The sequence below is a fragment of the Microplitis mediator genome, chromosome 9 (assembly GCF_029852145.1).
Source record: "Microplitis mediator isolate UGA2020A chromosome 9, iyMicMedi2.1, whole genome shotgun sequence".
In the NCBI taxonomy this organism is placed as follows: domain Eukaryota; kingdom Metazoa; phylum Arthropoda; class Insecta; order Hymenoptera; family Braconidae; genus Microplitis; species Microplitis mediator.
The window spans coordinates 19,568,602-19,592,185 of record NC_079977.1 but is presented as its reverse complement, the minus strand read 5'-3'; the positions used below and the strand labels follow the sequence as shown (position 1 = coordinate 19,592,185).

The 23,584-nt window shown below is 29.9% G+C and overlaps 2 protein-coding genes across 2 annotated transcripts; both read left to right on the top strand.

The window, feature by feature from the left end:
- Window positions 1-5,424: 5,424 nt before the first annotated feature.
- Window positions 5,425-7,686, top strand: LOC130674405 (nuclear transcription factor Y subunit beta-like). Its single transcript, XM_057479721.1, has 3 exons — window positions 5,425-5,622; window positions 5,927-6,029; window positions 6,144-7,686. Exons 2-3 carry the CDS (start codon window positions 6,014-6,016, stop codon window positions 7,424-7,426), a joined length of 1,299 nt encoding a protein of 432 aa, XP_057335704.1. The 5' UTR covers window positions 5,425-5,622; window positions 5,927-6,013; the 3' UTR covers window positions 7,427-7,686.
- A 3,191-nt stretch (window positions 7,687-10,877) lies between these two features.
- LOC130674404 (uncharacterized) lies at window positions 10,878-23,495 on the top strand. Its single transcript, XM_057479720.1, has 5 exons — window positions 10,878-11,101; window positions 11,186-11,217; window positions 12,076-12,254; window positions 21,517-23,362; window positions 23,424-23,495. Exons 3-4 carry the CDS (start codon window positions 12,125-12,127, stop codon window positions 22,848-22,850), a joined length of 1,464 nt encoding a protein of 487 aa, XP_057335703.1. The 5' UTR covers window positions 10,878-11,101; window positions 11,186-11,217; window positions 12,076-12,124; the 3' UTR covers window positions 22,851-23,362; window positions 23,424-23,495.
- The last annotated feature ends 89 nt before the right edge of the window (window positions 23,496-23,584 follow it).

Sequence of the window (23,584 nt, the reverse complement as noted above, 5' to 3'; positions counted from 1 at the left end):
TAAAAGGACCATGATTTTTTTTTCGCAAGCAATCTAGTATAGCGTTAAAATAGCGATGAATATAACGTGCACAAGTAACTGGATTATTCCGTATTAAATACGATTTATCGTCAAGTTTCAATTGAAGTACGTCATTTAAGCTGATTTTTTTGTCATGTTGTTCTTCATAGAGTTGTTGTAGTAAGTAGGGGTCATCATTTATCGAAATTGAAAATGTGTAAAAGACATTAAATCGAGGTCTTTGTGCCATAAAAGCAATCATAAATTTTCTTTTATCTTCAGAATAAGCAGGTGAGCCGACAACAAACTTCAAGAATTTGTATGCTAAATCTTTATTGATTAACTCATCAACTACATCACCCCGTAAAATATCTTTTGCAGATATAGATTCGTTTTTGATGCCTCTTCGAGTAACAAAGTTCATTGAATCTTTGGTTCGTTTTTGTACAGTCATTTGACCGAGCTGAAGCACAAAAGTCGGATCTTGACGACAACGTGGATCTTTATGAGTTAGCCAAAGCTTATGTCTTTCATTAGCAGTTAAAGTATTAGCTTCATCAAAAGGTTCACCACAAAATATTTGTGGGTTACATAAAATTTCGTAATGAGGAATATTGTACATTGGCGTTGGAATTTTGTTTTCACCAGGTGCAATAATTCGTGTAAGTTCAGCTGATTCACGATTTTGGTCTATGATCAAAACGTTATCACAATCGAAGTTTCCATAATCGTTGTTTTCATCTTCATTTTCAAAAAATTTCTCAAACAATTGATTTTCAGAATTCAGTAAATATTTTTTATCATTTTCGTCAACAACAAATGGAACTTTTTCTTGGGAATATTGTGAGAAAAATGCTTCATTTTCTTTTATACCATATCTCTTATATAATGTAGATTTTTGGAGATATTCCCACGACAGTCTTACATCTTCAACAATAATAGCTTCAGCCATGTAGCTATTTTTGTATTCTTTTTTACGTTTTATTATAACTTGAACTACCTTAGTATCTTCAAGACGTCGTGGTAAACATTTCATCATTTCTCCAATGTCAACTTGAACGTTCACAATATTTCCTTTCAGAGATAATTGTGGAATTGCTGAATATGGTTGAAGAGGTACAATTTGTAAAAATGGTAACCAAGGTGACACTAATCTAACCCCAATGGGACTTAAACGTTTCAAATAATCCGGAACTTCTACAAAAGAAAGATTTTTCGTAGCAGCTCTTTTAGGAATTGTACCGCTTTTTAAACTTTTCCAACATGAGATACAAAGATACTCAGATTGTTTATATTTATATGCATGATCATCCATACCCTTTTTCATAATTATTTCTTTTCTATAATTCGTTAATTTATGTATATTATCATATAGTTTTCGCATACAACACGTACAAATCTGAGGTATTTTACGTTGTTTCGTTAAAACTTTAACATATAACTCTGCCGATTTGTTTCTAATTTTCGCTTGTTTTTTCAGATTATTTAAATAATTTTCACTATACTTGAATAAGTTATCTGTACGTTGTTTACGTTTTGCTTCTTTTTGCAATTGGCGTAATCTGGGTCCAGATTCGGGATCAACTCGGTTTTTTTTCGCAGTAGTATTAACATCATCACTATGCATCTTTCGTTTTTCTGGATCTTCGCGCTGCTTTCTTTTAATTTCTTTATTTTTTTTACATTCATTTTGATAGTAATCATTGTCACTTCGTTTTCGAGATAGTTGAGTAGCTCTAGATTTATTTTCAATCAAACGAAAAATTTCATTTTCACGCATTTCATTCATCCGCTGTTTATTTTTACTCATTTCTGCGAGATGATAATTTTCTATTTCGCGAGTTTTTTTCATTGCAATGCGATTGGATCTACGACGCTTTTCGATAGTTTGTTTTTTTTTCGTTTTAGGCATTCTTAAAGTTTTTTATAGTTCACGTTATTATTAAAATTTTAATAGTATGAATCTTACAACTATGCCTATAATTCTTAATGCTAATTGATACTTGGGTCAAATAACAAAGACAATATGTATGATTATACTAAATAAATAATTCGTTTATTAAAATTTTATTACAGAAAAATAGACTTATTTTAAATATTTGAAAAAAAAAAAATGCATAATACTTTTTATATGCCTTGAAAAAAATAGGATCAATAATAAAGTAAAATCAACAGGTGCAAAAAAAAATATATATAGATATATATGGTAGACTGTTTTTGGTATTTTAGTAAGCAACTTAAATATATAGGAGTCGCACTTGGCAGACTGAGCTTTTGGTATTTTGTAAGCAACTTAAATATATAGGAGTCGCACTTGGCAGGCTGAGCTTTTGGTATTTTGTAAGCAACTTAAATATAGAAGTCGCACTTGGCAGACTGAGCTTTTGGTCTTTTGTAAGCAATTTAAATATTGGTGTTTGAGTAAGTAACTTAAACATAGAAAAGGCGCAGTTGGCAGGCTGAGCTTTTGGTATTTCAGTAAGCAACTTAAATATATAGGAGTCGCACTTGGCAGGCTGAGCTTTGGTATTCTAGTAAACAACTTAAATATAGAAGATGCGCAGTTGGCAGACTGAGCTTTTGGTCTTTTGTAAGCAATTTAAATATTGGTGTTTGAGTAAGTAACTTAAACATAGAAAAGGCGCACTTGGCAGACTGAGCTTTTGGTATTTTGTAAGCAACTTAAATATATAGGAGTCGCACTTGGCAGGCTGAGCTTTGGTATTCTAGTAAACAACTTAAATATAGAAGATGCGCAGTTGGCAGACTGAGCTTTTGGTATTTTAGTAAGCAACTTAAAAATATAGGAGTCGCACTTGGCAGACTGAGCTTTTGGTATTTTGTAAGCAACTTAAATATAGAAGAGGCGCAGTTGGCAGGCTGAGCTTTTGGTATTTTAGTAAGCAACTTAAAAATATAGGAGTCGCACTTGGCAGACTGAGCTTTTGGTATTTTGTAAGCAACTTAAATATAGAAGAGGCGCAGTTGGCAGGCTGAGCTTTTGGTATTTTAGTAAGCAACTTAAATATATAGGAGTTGCACTTGGCAGACTGAGCTTTAGTATTTTAATAAGCAACTTAAATATACGGGAATCGCACTTGACAGACTAATCTTTTGGTATTTTGATTGACTTATAATAGTCGCAGTCAGCAAACTGAATTTGAGTTTAGCTTCTAGAACAAAAAAAATTGTAATGTAATCTCACAGTATGCAATGTAAAATATAAATAAAAAATATATAAAATCTTCTCAATTTTATAATCTAACACTATTAATTAAATTCAGCAGAAAGTTGATGTAGAAAAAAGGATTTTGTTAAATCTACTGCAATAGAATTGTAAAAAAAAACTTACAGATTAGCAACAAGCAGCTGTTTATATATAAATAATAAAACGAATAAAACAAATCTCGTGATCAAAACAATCTCAATTTTAATTAAAAAATTTCATAAATGTTAATAATTGCTTTTAAGAAAATTAAACTAGATGAATTTAAGAAAACATTTAATTACCTTTCTATTCAACTTTCCTGATGCGAATGACATAGAATTAAAAACAATGTTTTAAAATGAAAAAAAAGTAAATAAATTATTTAAACTTACCTAGTTAGTTTTATAATATAAACTGTAAATATGATACTGAAGCTAGACGGCGTCTAATAATTTTTGAATCTTTTTAAGAACTGTAAATTACAAAAAAAAGTATTAAAAAATAAAAAAAATTGCACTTATAGATCTTTAAATTTACTGCATGTGCATATTTTTAATTTTTTTTTTGTAATCAATTTGTTAAAAAAAAAATTCCAAAATTGTTAATAACCCAAACTTCAGGGTCATCCTGTAAATATATCTTGACGTAGCCGTACTTTTTTTGCCAAAAGTTTTTTTTCAACCAATTCAATTAATGAAGGCAGAAAAACTTTTTTTCAACCGATTCAATGTAATGAAGGCTGAAAAAAATTTTTTTGTCAACCGATTCAATTTAATGAAGGCAGAAAAAAAATATATCTTGACGTAACCGTACTTTTTTTGTCAAAAATTTTTTTTCAACCGATTCAATTAATGGAGGTAGAAAACTTTATTTTTTTCAACCGATTCAATTTAATGAAGGCAGAAAAAAATTTCTTTTTCAACCGATTCGATTTATTGAAGGCAGAAAAGAAAAACATAAAATATAAATTCTCAACGATTTTGCTTTTTACTTCATTAACGATAATTGTCACTGACAGTATTGACTGTCAATAACCTACGCCTTGAATTGGTATTCAAATTGACAGCTACCCTAATAGCACAGTTTGCTTAGCAAAAGTTTGCTTTACAAAAGTTTCCTTGAATTTTCCGTCAAATTCATGCTCTTCCGTTTTTTATGACAATTTGTATATAACTTGTTATACAATTTGACGTAAATTTACTACCCGAACTAGAATGCTATTCATTTCAAAAGATGTATGAAAATTGTCGTCAAAAACGGAAAGCCCGAAGTTGACGGTTATTTGACGAAAAATTCAAGGAAACTTTTATTATTGGGGTTTTCTTCTAGTAAAAAAAGTTACCTCTAAATTCAGAAAAAATTAACCGCAAATTTTTCTTTCCAATTTTTGATGTCAAATTGTCGGCAAATTTAGGTAAGATCAATTGTTAAATTAATGTCAATTTCAAGCTAAAGCGGCTATTGGGGTATTGCGACCGCGCATCGTGACTATAATATCAACTACTGATTAAACTTTAAAACTTTGTGATGTAATTTTTACATATGATTTTTATTGTCTACGATCTATTATTTTTTATTTAATACATATTCCCGCAGTGTGAATTTCAGGCAAACTGAATTTTAAATTCCGGAACAAATATCTGTTAAATTTAACAACAAATATACGTCAATTTCTGTAACTTAGTTTTTGACTACAATATGTGTGATTAACTGTGCAAATTGTTAAAAAAAAGTTAAAGCAAGTTTCGGATATTTAATTGTCAGATAGCAGTCAGTTTTCAGTCAAACTGGCTATCAGAGTAAGTTATAAAGTAAACAACTGACGTAATAATACCAGGACACAGACGACTAAAACATTAGCCTGATAGCCACACTTTAAATACAATTGCTCAGCAAGTTCTGTAGTTAAACATTTTCGGCTAACTTAACGACAGGTTTCTGGCAAGCCTCGGCTGGATAATACTTGCCTGCAAGTTGATGCAAATCTACTGCCGTCATCTGAATGTAATTTAACAGAAAATCTTGCCGTCAATTTGAAGTGAAACTTTCAATCAACTTAACGTCATTGTCTGAAAGTAACACTTGTAGTCAAATTAAATTCAAGTTACAGACAATTTGCTGTCAACTTGAAGGTAACCGTTTGCTCTCCAACACTTTCCGTTAAGTTGGCTATAGAATACGGCAGTTGCTTGAGGTTAACTTGTGGATAAGGTGGCTATCAGGGTAGATATGCCTAGCCAAACTGTCTCATTCTGGCTAAGTACGCCAACTTACAGGAAGTATGGAATGAGTAAGTAGAGCATTCTATTGACTATAATGACGAAATACATGACTTCCGGCTTCAATCGTCTACGGAACCGATCACGAATAGTTTAAGCATTACATGAATATCGTATTAACCCGGAACATCTAGTGTAAGTATTTGAACAAAATTCATCAATTTTTACTGACGTAAATTTAATAAATAAAAATCAATTGTTTTTACGATTATTTTTTTGTTTTGTCTTTTCATGTATAATCCTACTAAACATGTAATTTTTTTTTGTTTTTTACTAACCTCTATACAAACACACCGTTAAGAAGCTGAATTTTTTATTACAAATATTTTATTTATTACTTTTACTTATTTATATTTAATTTATATAAATTTTGTTCTTTATATATTTAATTTAAATTAAATAACTTTCTTTCATCATTTTTCTTTTCTATTAATCACAGGTTATCTTTCTTTTTGTCTACCTAACAAGATCGTATATTTAACTATTTGCGAGATAATACTCAGCCTCTATTACGTTTCATGAAATCATGGGTGACCCAAATGGTAAGACACAAAAATGAGAAATTTGAAATTATAATTAAAATCTTCAATCCATTTTTTGTTGAGGCAAATTATTATTATTTTTTTTTTAATATCCAATTTTTTTTTTTTCTCTAGGCCGAGATCAGCAGAATGGATCTTTACCAGAACATTATTTTATGTTCAGAGATCAGATTCTGGGTGCGCAGATTCTAAATAATCATGGAGGTATTAATGCATTGCAAGATCAAATTGGATTGCAATACCCTGGTAATTTACCAGGTTCGTCATACCCTGTAGTACATCAGCAAAGAAATACAAGATATTATTTACCTCCGTCCGCATCCCAGCAGCAATTTACTACTCAAGCCTCACAAATTTCATCTGTTGCTCAGCAGAAAATTGCAATCAGATCTCGGGAGGACTTTCCTCCATTACCTCAGCCACAAAGCATTTCAGTTAATCAGGAACGTTCTGATGCTCAGACTGAGCAAAGCAACGAATCAACAAATGTTTCTGATAAAATCGAGCAGCAAGATGGACCGATAATTCCAAAAGTGCCTTCTGATTCATCAGAACAACAGAAACTTGTTGAAGAATGTCTGTCAAGTTCAACACAACAGCAGCGAATAGATTCATCAATTACTCAAGAAGCTTCTTCTATATCAACACACCAGTCACAACAAGAACAAACTGTACAGCAACAAAATCGATCATTGGACCAAAAACTTGCCACTACATCAACTCAGCAAGTGATTTATCCTCATCTCCAGCATGTTAGTCAATCAGGTTGTGAATTAGGTTATCCTTTTTACCAGCAGTATGGTAATCAATTGGTACACCCTGCATATCAGCAATACATAGGGCCAAACGGTCAACTAATTCATCATAATTATCAGCAAGTTGGACCAAGTAGCCAAGTAGTTCCTATGACATTTCAGCAACAAAGTGTTCCAAGTTCTCAATTAATACCTTCGTCGGTTCAGCAGAGTGGTGTTCTGAGAAGTCCAATGGTCGGTGCTACGTTTCAGCAGTTAAATAGGATGGATAATTTGAAATGGCAACAGTCAGGTGTTTTACCTCAACAACCTCAAGTAATGGGGAATCATTTGAATAATAAAACGTCAGAACATCGTCCACAAAAGAAGATGTATGTTCCTACTAATCAGCAGGGTAATGTTGATACTAAGGAAACGATGCTCGAAAAAGTAGCATTACTTCTTGAGCAATCAGCTGGTTCTGAGAAAAAAACGGATTCACGCCCGAATGCATTTAATAATAATAACAACAATCACTACAATAATAATCGTCGTTTTGGAAACTTCCAAAACAATCAGTGCCCGCAGAATTGTAAGAACTGTCAAGATTTTTGTGCAAAGCAGTGTAATAGATGTCGAATCAGTAGATTATTATTATTATAGATCTACATTCTCATTGTATGAGTTTAAGACTTAAAAAATCGGTGATTTGAAAAGTGATTTTTTGATTTTATAATTTTGCACCGTAAAAATCGGTGATTTCAAATGTGATTTTTTGGTTTTATGATTTTTTTACCGTGAAAATCGTTGATTTGAAAAGTAATTTTTTTTTTATTTTATGATTTTTCACAGTAAAAATTGATGTTGTGAAAAATAATTTTTTCATTTGATGATTTTTCACCGTAAAATCGGTGATTTAAAAAGCAATTTTGTTTTTCTTTTTTATTTTATGATTTTTCACAGTAAAAGTTGATGTGAAAAATAACTGTTTCATTTGATGATTTTTCACCGTAAAATCGGTGATTTAAAAAGCAATTTTGTTTTTCTTTTTTATTTTATGATTTTTCACAGTAAAAGTTGATGTGAAAAATAATTGTTTCATTTGATGAGTTTTCACCGTAAAAATCGGTGATTTAAAAAGAAATTGTGTTTTTATTTTTTTTTATTTTATCATTTTTCAACGTAAATATTGATGTTGTGAAAAATAATATTTTCATTTGATGATTTTTCACCGTAAAATCGGTGATTTAAAAAGCAATTTTGTTTTTCTTTTTTCATTTTATGATTTTTCACAGTAAAAGTAGATGTGAAAAATAATTAGTTCATTTGAAGAGTTTTACCCGTAAAAATCGGTGATTTAAAAAGCAATTTTGTTTTTATTTTTTTTTATTTTATGATTTTTCAACGTAAATATTGATGTTATGAAAGCCCTGGTGGAAATTTTTGGGAATTTTCTCTGAAAAACTCAGTTCCAAAGTACTAAAGACTTTTTCAAAGTTCTGAAGATTTTTTCAGAGAAAATTCCCAAAAATTTCCACCAGGGAGGTACTTTCATTGATCTCGAATGTTTAATTTACATTAAGGTAAAAGACCCAGTACCCGATCAAGAAACTATATAGCACCTGATGACTCATGTATTTTTTGCATCTCTGTATTCACAAAATTTTATTATCATATGGATATACAAATACATGAAATGATCGAGTTCTGGGTCTTTTACCTTAGTTGAAGTTATATGAAAATAAGTATTAAGTAAATATGTTTTTATAAATAAATAAAAAAAATTATTTGTATTTTTTGTTTATTTATTTTTATTTTTCCATTTTCCTGTGTTTGGTGACACCGTAGCATGAGGTAATATTGATAAGATTGAAGACAGGGCTATACTCTAACTCTTTTGTACGAGTTAACATGTTAAAGTATATGTTAAAATGACATTGACAACTGATACGAATTGTGTTATAAGTTTAGGACTAAGAATACATAACAAATAAATGCATATCAATAAAAATTTTACAATAGTCGCACAAAGTTTGTTTTGTTTTTTAAATATAAATATTATTGCACGACTCATGATGCGAAGCATCAGAGTGTGCTTTACGATCGAAAAATTTTTTTCGCCTCACTTCGGCAACTATTTCAATTATTATACCTTAGTTAGTTCACGGAATTAAGATATGTTGCATACTATTTTGAAGATAATTTAATGGAGATCAATTCCATATTTTCTAAAAATTTATTTAGTTCAATAACAACGGGAAAAACATCAAAATAGTTTCAAAAAATTTTCTGTCCGTCAAGTCTGAAACCCGTATACATTGTAACTTGCGAAAAAATCCAGTAATTGAATCAAATTCTTTTTTTTTTTTAATTCTTCGAAAGATTTGTAGGTCTCCTATTGCGAATGGCTAGGAAACTCAGTGCCGTTTAATTACAATTAATCAAAGAATAAAAAAGGCTGCATAACTATCTATATATATATCTATGTAAAATTAACATGGATGGTGATATATCTATACATTATACGTACATTTATTCCACCAGGGGCGCTTCCGCATAACCGTCCTAGTACAGCTGTTTTTTTTGCTTATTGGTAAGCCTGAATTTTTTCAATTCAATTTTTTTATTAAGATATATTTTTTTTTTTGTTATTAATCGAGATATTTTGAGTAGGTTCTTTTATAATTATAAAAAAAATACTAATATAATAAAAATAAAAAAAAAAAATAAACAACAAATTTTGATGAAAGAAAATTGTATATTTTTCAAATATATTTGTGCTTCCCGCCATTTTTTTATTATTATTTTATTATTTCATAATAAATGAACATTATGAGTCGTGCACTTTTGGATTTCCCAAATTTTTTTTTATTATTATCAACAATCAATAATAATGATTATGAAATTAATAAATAGGTAAAAAGTTAAACTTGCTATTTCTTTTTTTGGTTCATACACGAATTTATATCAACACTTCCGGTACCCTATACAAACATCAGTAAACCATAAAAATTTCAATCCCAATATGAGCTTGTTATGATTTCGTTGGTTTTCAAGTGACAAGTGATTGGAATATAATTAATTTAATAAATCAATTAACAATTTTAAATTAATGGCTATGAGATTTTAATTTTAATTATTTTTTATCACAGCAGAACTTTTTTTTTTATGGGAAATGACTAACAGAATGTTATTTTTTAAATTATTTGAATTTTTATACACAATAGCTACAGAGTTGAACGTTGCCAAATAGCCATTTTGTTTGCAGAATTACCAACTATCTGCCAGATAGCCACTTTAACCGAAAGTTGATGGCAATTTGAAAATTAAATTTGTTCGCATTCTACCACCGGAATTAAACAACAAATTAACAGCAAAAGGTGATAAGCGAAATTTGCGGTGAATTTTTTTATCAACTTGCTCAGGTCATGATACTCGAGTCAATAAAAAAAATGAATGACAAAAGTTGACCTATATTTTTTTAACCTCAAATTAAACGGAAATTTATTAAGAAATTATTAATTAAATTTCTCGAAAACTACTGTCAGCAAGATATAAGTAAACTGTTGCTGAGCAACTTTGGTATGCCAGATACGTTATGAAAATGCGTACAAGTTACCCTGGTAGCCAGAGTTTCAGATAAGAAAGTTGGTGTACCTTAGTTGCGACCAACTTGACGACAAGTTGTCGACAACTTTCAGCTTGTGTAACTGTTGCCGACAACTTGGCGACAATCTACTGCCGCAACCTGTCACTAAGTTTCTGAGCAAATTGTAGTCAAGTTGTCGGCAACAGTTACACGAGCTAAAAGTTGTCGACAAGTTGCTCGGAAAGATGCTGTCAACTTATGGAAATGCTGACTTTTGCGGCCAACTTGGCGACAGATTGCGGCAGTAGATTGTCGACAAGTTTCGAGCAACTTGGCTATCAGGGTTGTAGTTAACTTACGGTTAGGGTGGCTATCAGGGAAGAAAGTTATCTGTTGGTAAAGTGGAAATTTATAATATCAGCTTAGTTTGATGATAAACAGATCACATAATAATAATAAAAAAAAAAAAAAAAAAAAAATTTGTATGCCTACTTATATTTATGGGAAAAAAAATGGCGGTTTCAGCATTGGTGAACATCATAAGTTTTTGGTTTTTATTCGATAATAAATTAACAAGAAGGACTGCAGTATTGATAGTTAAAAGGCTTCTACTCTATCAAAATCTGAAACTATTGAAAAAAAAATTGGACTAATTAGTTGAGTGTTTTACGAGATATCTTGCTCACACACGGACATCCCAATTGACGTCCAACTAGTCTCATTTCAAATAATTCTTTTCTTATTGTAGTGTAGCTAAATAAAATTTTTAATTGAATCCAAATTATTCTTTAGAATTTTTTCTAAACGTTGGTGTACTTTTTTTATCTATATAGGTGCTTTATAAAGTTAGCAGAAATGATTGAAGGTAAGAAAATCTGGTTTTCGCGACGTATCGATTATAGAGCACAACCTCTCCCGCTTCGCGTCCGAGGCGTGCAATTTAATTTTTACAAATTTTTAGTGACCAAATTTGCCTCTTACATAGAGAAACGGCCGAAAAATATGAAAAAATAATTTTTTCGGAACTTTCGGCTGGTCCATTTTGCCCCAGGTGTTATGCGTAGGGCTAGATATGTGTAATTATAATAATTTTTTTTTAATTTGTCGATAAAAATATGAAAAAATCACTTTTTCAAAATTTTAGGCTTGCCCATTTTGCCCCAAATGTCATGCGTAGGGGTAAAAATGCGCAAACATATCGGATTTATAGTAATTAGTCGAAAAAAAAAAAATTTTTTTTTTTTATCAAAATTTCAAGGGGGCCGCTCTGCCCCACCCTCCCCTATAGGGGGTGAACTCGATATAGCTTATTCGAAATATTTTTATTTTAAAGAAGATGATAACAAATTTCATGTTGTCAAAATATTTTTGAGCGCTACTGTATTTTCCACATCTCACACGGAAAGAAATTTTCTTTAAAAATTACCGTTAAATTCACTGTAATCGTGGGACGAATGGCACGACTTAATCATTCGTCGGTGAGTGAGATAATTTTTAACTTCTTTTCAACAAATTTTACCGTAGTCTACTGTCAATTTTATTCGGTTTTCGGTAAATCTTATGAAGTCTACCACAAAATAAATAAATTTTTTCGTAATTTTTATTTCAAAAATTTTTAAAGAAAATTTCTTTCCGTGCAGCTTCTGACTTTTATTCTTATTAATCGATTATTGCAGTTCAAAATAAGTTAACGTAATTTTTGTTTAAATTAATGTATAAACAGACGTTGTTCATCCGTTGGCAAGCAATCCTTTGAGAGACAAATTCTTAGTATGGCCGATAACTACATGAGCTTTGGTACTATTCTTCATGAATTGGGACATGCAATCGGGTTTTTTTATGAACACAGACGTCTAGATCGTGATAACTATGTGGAAATCCTTGAAGATAATATTATGATTGGTGAGTATTAATGATTTTATTTATTCATTTATTTTATTTTCAATCGTGAGGTTTGACCTGTTTCGATCATGTACAAATTAATTCACGTAGTAAAAATGCTTAAATTTATAATTTATAATTCATAACTTACATCTCACAACTCAGACTCAACTAAACTTGATTAAATAAATCTAGTGATTTTGATAACGTAATCTTAAATGGCAAAATAATAAAGGACCCAAAACACAACACTGACAAACACCCGGGTCGAAAAATTTGATCTGATTTTAGTCTAACTGGACTGTATTTAGACTACTTGGTCTGTTATTGAACTTCAATAAAAATTTTAATCTGTTTTTGCTCTACCCGGACTGAAAAATTTGACCTGATTTTAGTCTGATTGGACTATTTGATCTAATTTTGATCTTTTATGAAAATTTTAAGCTGTTTTTGACTTGCTACTTTAAAAAACAAACGCGTTACGAACAAACTAAATTAGATTAATTGGTCAACTTTAGAAAATTTTAGTTCTAAAAATTTACAAGGACAAAACTAGATTAAAACATGGACATAATAGTATATTACATACCTAGGCCAGTAAAATAAGAAAAGTCTCAGAGCACATGTAATTGTTGGCCGAGGCGAAGCCGAGGCTGACAAACATGTGGTCTGAGGCTTTCTTTTTTACTGGCCAAGGTGCGTATACTATTTTTCTGCTCGACGAAGCCGGAAAGTTGCAACTTCGTTTAGGGCAGCGGCCCGAAAGTTGCCACTTTCCGGCCGGAGGGCAGAAAAATTTTTATTTATGGGCAATATTTATGAAAAAATATTAAGTTGCAGAATTGATTATATTTTATTTACTATCTTTTGTTTAAAAATGTCGGCAGTTAATGAAAATTTGACAGCTTAATTTTTTAGTTGTCTTCATTGGATATTTATATCATCGAATAAAAGTGATAAAACAACTCTTAAAATGTCAAGAATTTTCTCTTATTTACTCGATAAAATTGAAAATATTTTGGCATAAGAAAACATCAAAATTCTTGTGCTACAGAGAAAAATGTTGGCTCGAAATCTACCAATATTTATTATGCTGTCGACCAAACTTGAAACAGAAAGTAAATTATCCAAAAAATTACTATACTCTTATAAAAAATTATTATGCTGCATCAAAATTATTATAATGTATTGAAGTAATTGATATTGAAGCTCATCGATAAGTTTCTCGCGCGTAATAAGTAATGTGATACAGTATAATCATTTTTTGTAAGAGCACGATAATTTTTTGGATGCTTTACTCCCTGTTTCAAGTTTAGTCGACAGCATTGTAAAAATTCGTAGGTTTCGAGCCAACATTTTCTCTGTGTGACATCTTATTATGGAAGCGCATTAGCATGTTTTAAATACCAAGAAAATTAAAATAAATTAATAAATCTACATTATTATTATTATTATTATTTATATTTATAAAAAGTCCTGTATTTGTCCTTAAAAACAATTGAACACAAACTAAATATTATAATAAAAAAGTCTGTTTTTAGTCTAAACGCGATTTAAAACAGACTAAATATCATACGAAAATAAGTCTGATATTGGCCTGGATAAGGAATAGTACGGGCAAAAACAGATTAAATTCTTATATAAAATAAATACGATTTATAAACTTGAATTAAAGGAAAAATATTTGAATTTATCATTTATTTTAAAACAGATCTAATTTTTCAACTCGGGCATTATTGACAACTTATAGCTATTCCCTACGTTATTATTGTTCCCTAAACCAAACTCTTCTACAAACATCCGCCTAGATCTGTACCCGGATAATACCCTTTACTTTATATACTCATAACGCACCCACAATGACAATCTCATACATTCATTAATACCCGAGTCAGAAAATTAGATCTGTTTCAAAATAAATAATAAATTTATTTTTAATTGAATGAAAATATTTAAAAGTTAAGCAAAATGATCCCTGTCAACAAATCCACATAGGATTACATAAGAATCCATAGGAATCCATATAGGGAAGATTGGATTTATATACAAATCAAAAGAAGTCCTTGCAGGAGTATATGGATTTATATAAGAAACGATGAGTATCTAGATTTTCATGTGGAAACTCCATGTGGGACACTGTGGGTACCTGGATTGCCATGTCGAAAACCCACATAGAAAGCTGTGGTTACCTCAATTCCCAGATGGAAACTCGAATTTATAAATTTTTTTGTAGAAAATTTATATTCAAATGTGGGTTTCAATATAAGTAATTTCTATAAAATCCTGAATTTATCTGAAAACACTATGTGGGAACCCACATAGGAATCTAGGCTGGATTCCTACATAGATTATTTTAATAGGGTAAATTCCAGTCGATTATTGTTCCGATTCATGTTTAAACAGATGTTTAGGTGATGTGTTGTATGCAATCGCAAAACTTTAAGTCCATGAAGTTAAGCAGCTCATTAAGGTCAGAAGACTCAATTGATAGAATTAGTAAATTCACATTAAAATCACCAAGAATGCAAGCAAACTTGCACTGCTTAACACATGCAAGTTCATTGCGTAAAATGTCTAAAAAGTTAACTTTTGGAGGCCTATAGATTACAGCAATTAAAATTTTTGGTTGTCGAGATAATATTTGACTTCAGGTCTTCAGGACTAAATAAGGCGACTCCTCCACCTACTCGTCCTTGTCGATTAACACGACGCACATAGGAATGCGGCAACACTAGTTGAGCATCATCTATCGCTCTGTTCAACTAAGATTCCGTACACAAAAAATACAAATTACAGTAATTTGTTACGATAAAAATTAATTATTGAACTAAATCCAAGCTACCATAAAGTACGGATACTTTGATACATTTTTAAAATAAAATCACACATGCAAGTTTATTTGGTACAAGTTTTAATTTTCTTTATACAAATGAATTAATAATTATTATATTAAAATCAATAGGAGAAGAAGATAACTTTGATAAAGAATGGAAAAATTATTCCACTACTTCAGGACAACCATATGATTATAGTTCCATTATGCACTATCGAAGCAGCGATTCCGCGAAAAATCGGAATTCAGACACGATTAAACCGCTGAGGAAAATTAACGGTGAATGGCCTATACTTGGCCAAAGCAATGGCCTCAGCCGAGGTGACATTCTGACGATAAATCTTTTGTACCAGTGTCTCAGTATGTATTATTACTGATCTTATTAGCACCTCCTTAGAATATACGTGTTTTTAACCCTTACGGAAAAAATTAATGAACACTTATGAACACTATTGGAAATTCATTAGTGTTGATAAGTGTTTCATTAGTGACTATTAGTGTTATAACTAGTGAATCTTACAACACCATTGGATATGATTAGTGTTGGATAGTGTTGTATTAGTGTCCATTAGTACTCTGGCTGAACAATCTTGCAACATTGTTGGAAGTAATAAGTGTTGTATCTGTGATCATTAGCACTCTAAATACTGAGTCTGGCAGTATTCTGTGGTCATGTTCTATGGTCATTACCAAAGCACACCCAGTGCTTTTCTATTAATGTCTGCTTAAATATCGTCTAAAAAACATTGAACATCTCAAGCGCGAAAGCGTGGTATATAGAGAATTTATTAAAGAACTATTTGAACCTAATATTAAATCGATTCGTTGTTTTATTAGTTTAAAATAAATTATTTTATCTCAAGAAACCAGTGCTGTCAATTGTTACGTATGAAACTTTGTAAACACGATAACTCTCGAATGACACAATTAATCGACCCAATTATTGGTTTCGGTCCGATTTTCGAAAATCGAATTTCTATCAGATCTTGACGTTTTGAGGTTCTAGGAAGCTATTCTGACTAATTTCACGATGATGTCCGAGTGTGTACGTACGTATGTATGTAAATACCTGTATCTTTTGAACGGATGAACCTGTGAAAAATTGAGCTCGATCGATCAAGTGCGTTCGGAGATATTTCAACAATAAAGTTTTTTCAAAAATGTTTTTTTTGGATAACTTTTAATTCGCTCGATGGATTGATTCCAAAATCTAATCAGCTCTAAAACTTCATAAGCTGCGTCGAATGCCACCTCAACCATCAAAATCGGTTCATTTTTTCAAGAGAAACCGTTGACGATAAAATAAAAAAAAAAATTTGTTTTTAGTTTTTTTGAAATTTCTCAAAAACGACTGGATAAATCAATTCCAAAATTCAATCAGCTTTAGAACTTGATAAAACGCGTCGATTGCCACCTCAGCCGTCTTAATCGGTCAATTCGTTTGAGAGATATCGTTGATGAAAGAAATAGTGAAAAACGTTTTTTTTCGAATATCTACAAAAAAATTGAATTAAACAATTTCAAAATCAAATCAGCTCTAGAACTCAATAAAACTCGTCGATTGCCACCTTAACCGTCTCAATCGGTCAATTCGTTTGAGAGATATCGTTGAAAAAAAAAAATGGTAAAAAACGTTGTTTTTCGAAAACAACTGCATCCAAAAGTATTTTCGAGCTCGAAGAGCTCGGAAATGTATCCACAACAATTTTTTCAAGCCCAAGGATCTCGAAAACAGCGGGAAGTTTTAGGGCTGGCCCGCAGGGTCCACCGATAGGCCGATTTTTCTACATGTTATAGTCTTTGTTGAAAAATACATCCGTGATTTATTTCGAATTTTTTATCACCTTTTCCAAAAGTTATGAATTTTTGGAAATTTCGGATTAAAAATATTTGAATGCTACTGTATATTAATTTTCATTCAAAACTCGATTACAATCGACTTTTCGTGCTGATGAATCGATATAAAGAATTGAAACGAACAGACTCGAGTGGGGATTGAAAATCGATTCTTTGAAAAATCTTTCCATCCCTACACAGGACGGCGTCTTGTTGCAGCGATATTCCCGTCGACGGAGATATCTATGCGGCAAGGAAGGAATCGATGCTAATATTCCCGTATGATTACCTAAGTTAGTTTTAATATTTAAAATGAATTGTGGCTTATGTACGCCAGGAAAAGTGTATCGAGTGCTTTCGTGTTATTTAAAGACATAGATATTTTTATGTCAAATTTAAAAATCGATTTCGTTGTTATGGTTTCAAATACATATACATATTTTTTCAATGCATCCTTGACGTGAACCTTGAAAGATGGAATCAGTTGTTGGGTGACTTAATTGGTTACAAACAGATAGGTACACACTTTGCAAGCGCTTGATTGCCTTAGTGGACAAAACAAATATTAAAAAGACATAAAGATGCCTTTGGATAACAGCAAATATAAATATTTCGTCACGGTATATTGTCATAAAAATGCATTTTTGCAGCAACGACGGTTGTCATAGAGACACTTTGTGGATTTATAATTTTGTGATCCTTTGCGAAGCCAGTAGTTATTTTGCTAACGCAGTATACTGACGTACTTGAAAAATTCTCCATCAAAATAAGTCTAGGAAATTCATTGTTTGAAAAAGGAAATATAAGATTAATAATTTAAATTATATTCAATTCGATTGTCTTCAATAGAGATTAAAGTCATTAAATATTGTGGCGTTATACTGTCAGAATAATGAGGTGTAATAAAATGATATTATTTTATTATTGTTTATTTATCGTCAATGTTACGTGCAGTTATATAAAAATTTACGCGTCTTCACCAGAAGAAGATTCATCAAAACGTCTCATTAGCCATGCGGTAATTTTTATTATTAATTTAATTTTTGATAATTTGTTTCTAAATGGCAATTAGTTAATAAATTTTTTATTGTTACCAATAGAAAGAAATAGTGGAGAAATGTTTTACAAATAATTCAAATCCAATTATAATAAGTGCTGATTTGACTAATGACGATGACAAAGTTGAAAATCCGTCTGATATTAATAATATAAAATCGTCGTTCATTATCAGTAACGAGAATTTCAAGCCAACGAAGATCGAAGGGTATATTCCTGCTTATCCGACGTATGTCCTTTCATTTGAATCGTTGCTAAAATTGACAGCGCTTATTGAAGAGTTAAGGAAATCGAAAATCTGGAGTATCAAGTCTCCGTTTTTCGTTCTCGACACTACGAAAGATCCTCTTTGTATGAATGCTCAAGTCGTACTAGGAATGCTATGGGAACATGATTTGTTATCTGCTTATTACTTGTGTTATAACAATGACAGAGATTCGACAATTGTTTACACTTTAAATCCTTTCACAAATTACGCTCCGTCACCGTGGGTCCAACTCGATGCCAGCTACGTATTTACAGATAAAGCTAAAGAAAAATGGACATTCTATAGTCTAAAATATTCGAAAGGTATTTATTTGTTTCCAAAACAATTGTGTTTTATATATTTTATAATTTATTTAGAGCTATATATTGCACTACTCATGATGCGAAGCATCAGAGTGTGCTTCTTTACATATGTATTTATAACGGGCCCGGAAAGAGTTCGAACTTACAAATTATTCAAATCGAACTGTTTAATTCGAACTTTGTAAGTTTTCAAATAATGCGAACCTCTTTAATTTATTTTAAAATTTACGAATAATTTAATACTTTTCTTCCGAACGACTAAACATTCCCGAGAAAAAATGCTTTTATAAAATTTTATAAAACTTTGTAAAATTTCATAAAATTTTACCAGGCCATTTTCAGTATAAAGTTTTATAAAATTTTGTAAAATTTTATAACATTTTATAAAGTTTTATAAAATGATTTTTTTTTCCGGGACGGGTCACCCATCCAATTAATGTCCAACCTCGATGCTGCTTAACTTTTGTTATTGAAGAATCGTAGTCCGCTCCGCTCGTTAGTTAGTTAGTTAAAAATAAGTTTATTTGCATCAGAAATTACATATCAGAAGTACATAGCCGCAAATTAACTTAAAAAATAGCTATTACAGTCTTAAGTATATTTGGTTGTTGGTCCCTGCAGATGGGCTGCTCACAATCATTTTTTTATCAGTAAATTAAAGTATTTTTAAATTTAAGTCACAGTAAGATATCAGAATTATTATGCTAATTATTGTTCATATGATAATTATTAAGATGTAAAATTAAACAAAACATCATCTTATTTTTAGTCTAGTCCGCTCCGCTCGTCTATTGGTCACTTGTAGCTTAGAAAAATTCGTGGCTGTATTGATGATTACTCATGAATTCTTATCAGCCATATTTCATAGTATTAATTTATAATTATATATAAAAAAAAGATTTGAATAATTCAACTATCGACTGTTTAATAGACATAAAATTTTAAAATTAATTAAATTTATTGATTTATATTTTTGAATTAATGGCGAAACCTTTGAACTTTTTCTTGAGTAACGACGATTTAATTTGAATTGCTAGTTGACAAAATAAAAGTTTAAAAACATTAAATTCAAAATTATCACATTATGTAATATATATATAAATATGTTAGAAAAAGGGGTGGCGGGGGTAGGCAAAACGAGGTACTTCTAAAATTTTATAAAAAAATTTTTTTTTTTTTAAATCTATTAGAACCATCCCAAAATTACTTTTGTAGATATAATTGAGCATTATTTTTAATTTTTTTCGTTAAACTTTTTCAAGAATCGAGTGCCGGTCGAAAAATGTTAAAGACTTTTGTATTATGATAAAAACTATTAAAAACTTTTTTATCTTCCTTTGCATCCAATAATTGTGTAAAATATAATTTTTCTTAATGTAAATAACTTACAAAAAATTTTGATAAAATCAATTTTATTCAATATTCAGAATTTTTTTTTTCTACATTTTTCTGGGGGTACCCTGTATATATTTAGGTAATCAATCATATTTTTTATAATAAAATTTTCATATTTGTTTATCACCATATTTTGCCGGCAAAAATGAATTTTTTTTTTATGGCCATTGAAAATTTTGTATATTTACTTTGAATTTCTAACAATTTTTATAATAATTTGTAATAAACTTTATCAAATCGTGTGAAAGTTTATCAAATTTTACAAAATGTTACCCCACACTAGATACAATAGTGACATCAAATTCTCTAAAGTTTTATGAAATATTATAAAATCTTACTTTATAAAATTGTATAAATTTGTATAAGATTTTATAAGATTGCATGTAATTTTATGAAATCGTATACAACTTTATAAAATTTTATATAATTTCATCTAAATATTACTTCTCGTCTAAAGACTTACTTCATCAAATTAAATAAAATTGTATAAGATTGTATAAAATTTTATATAATTTTATGAAATCGGATAAAACTTTATAAAATTTCATACAATTATATCAAATTTCATTCAATTATTACTTCCCTCACTAAGATCTTACTTTATAAAATTGTATAAGATTGTATAAAAATTTATATAATTTAATGAAATTGTATAAAAGTTTATACAATCTCATAAAATTTTATAAAATTTCGTACAATTATATAAAATTTTATCTAATCATGACTTCCCTTTGAAGATCTTATCATACAAAATTTTGTTATATTTTATACAATTTTATAAAATTACATTCATTTATTACGTTCCTTACGCAGATCTTACTTTATAAAATTTCATTGAATTTTATAAAATTTTATAAGATTTTATAAAATTGTATAAAATATTATAAAATTTTATAATATTTTATAAAATTTTATAAAAACATTTTTTCCCGGGTTGTAATATTTTTTTCAATAATTCAAATTTCAGTCCAAGGTAAAATACACAGTAAAAAACGAATCGTCAAAGTGTAAAAAAAACGTGTGTTAAAAATCTGAGTGTTGAATTTTTAACACTTTTGCAATCGATTGATTTTTTAACACACAAAAATGTCATTTTATTCGCAAGTAACACTTTTTATATGTTACTATGAAATCAACACACAAAATATGTTAAAAATAATGTCGAGTATCACAAAAGAATTCTTGGAAAATTTTTATTTTTAACGTATACGTGTGTAACTTTTTTTAACACTCGAAACATGTTAAAGTAACATATGAATAAGTGTAAAACGTTCGTTTTACACACGGTATGTGTTGATTTTGACGAATCCTTTTGTACTGTGTAGAGCTGAGACACAAATTTACTATACTAAAAGATTATTTTTGGATATGTTGAAAACCAAGCTCTCTATTAAATAAAAATTAAATATTTAAAAGCTGATCAGAATTTTTTCGATTCGAATTGAGTAATTTAAAAAGTTACGAATCATCCAAAACTTTCAGAATTATTTTATTTTAACGAATTATTCGTTTCGAATTTATTACCAAATAGTTATATTCGACTCGAATCGAACATGATTCGTACACACCTAATATTTATATATTCAATTATAGGTAAAAAAATATGTCAGGATATAATTTTTGAGAAAAAAAAATACTTAGACCGTTATAAAATAAAAACAATATCTGTTAAGCAATTCCCGAATGTGACTTCAGAAAAGAAACTAAAAATGATGATAAATTATACAAAAGAACTGGCGCATAAAAAATTAACAACATTACACACATTAATTCCGTACATTAATGCAACATCTTCAGTCTACTTCTCGGAACAAGGTTTTTCCAAAAAAAATATTAATTATGGTTACATTGACGAGTTAGTACAAAAAAAGTGTGATGCAATTGATAAGACAGCACAATTAGCAGATGCTAACTATCAGTTTATAGATATTATGGAACAATATACTTTATATGAATATTCAATACTAACTAAAAAGTCAAATTACTTGACGGTGATCAGCGAAATAACTTACAATCTACAATTTATTATTCTTTCAATAGTTTTTCTGTTATTGATATTATCGGTCATATTAGTTAATAATACCTTCAGGGTTAGTGAGAGTATTATGGACGTGGTAAGAATGTTGGCTAATATGGGAGTTTTGTCTCCAATGGATCGTTTATCTATGAGAATCATTTACTTCTCTGGATTTCTATTCATATTTATAATAATGCCCGAGTTTCAGGGCCAAATATCTGCAATGTTGTCAAAGCCAATCCGACGAAATGTCGAGTCGCTTAAAGATCTTCGCGACAATAAGTATCACGTATATTTTGATGGTCTCTTAGCGAATGATATGATCAATGAAAAGTTGTGGGTTACTGATGATGACAGAAAATATTTGCATCCATCGAAATCTCTAGATCTTGACAAATGCGCATATGAAGCTCAGAAAAATTCAACTATTGCATGCATCGACAGAAGGTCGATTCAATTAAATTTCGCTTTAACTTTAAAAAATTTACACATTTCAAAAGATGTCATATTTAGAAAATATTTCGTATACTGGACCAGAAAGGATTGGCCACTGAAAGATAGAGTCGATAAAATGGGTGCACTATCGATGGAAACAGGTTTAGTTAATTATCGGAATGACAAACCGACTAAAGAATATTTGAAGAAATTAAAGAGGATTAGTAGAATTGAAGAAAATGAAAAGTATGAGCAGATTGACTTTGATAATTTGGTGTTCAGTTACATGATCACTGGGGTGATTTTACTGTGGAGTGTGCTTATTTTTGCAATCGAACTGCTCTTTCATAAATATTCAAAACTTCGCAAACAAGTCCTGATAAGGCGACGGTTCGGGAATGGAAAGTCATTGAGATCGCAACCGAGAATTGTTTTCTTTCCTGGGCGAATGGTTCTTCTTAATAGCCGCGAGTGATTTTTATCTCGAAACCAAGTATTAAATTAGTAGTAAATCCGTAATTAGTATTCACTGATTGGTTGATGTGGATTTGATAATTGCACTCGATGATATTCAAAAAAGGTGTCATCTGCAGATTTTGGTCACTGAGTAAATAATAATGTAAAGTTTCAAATATCTTGATAAGTATCAATGATACCCAAAATACAACTCATTTTCCGTACAGCATAAAATAATATCCAAAAAAGTTGATTCAAATTTTTTCTTAAAATCAACTTTTGAATCTCTAAAAATTCAAAGTTAGATAACGGAGTTAAACTTAAAAAAAATTAAACTGCTGCTTAAAAGTTAGAAGCGGAATAAATGTCGTGATGTTCATCATTAACAATTATGAATCTGCGATTTCCATGTATTCAGTGAATTTGATTAATACATAAAAACTTAATTATAAAGATGTCATTCGAAAGAACTTATAATTGAAAATTTTTCTTAATTTATTCGTTCATACGCAATTAAATAGAAGCTTCTCTGTAAGTATTAAAATTATTTTACATCACATATACAAATATAATCATTATTATAATATTGCAGGTGATTGAACGCTCTACACATACCAATTTTGGTGCAATTTTTATTTTAAATCAGGAATCTATACTCTCGAAGCATTTTAGGATTTTCGTCATATATTCATTTAAAAAATTATGAAGGAATGGTTCCTGTAATTTATAGGAATAGTTTCTATATATTATTGA

Coding starts and splice junctions, on each gene's coding strand:
- LOC130674404 (XM_057479720.1), top strand. CDS start 12,125: ATGGCCGATAACTACATGAGCTTTGGTACTATTCTTCATGAATTGGGA. Junction 12,255..21,516: donor TGAAGATAATATTATGATTG/GTGAGTATTAAT, acceptor ATTCAATTATAG/GTAAAAAAATATGTCAGGAT.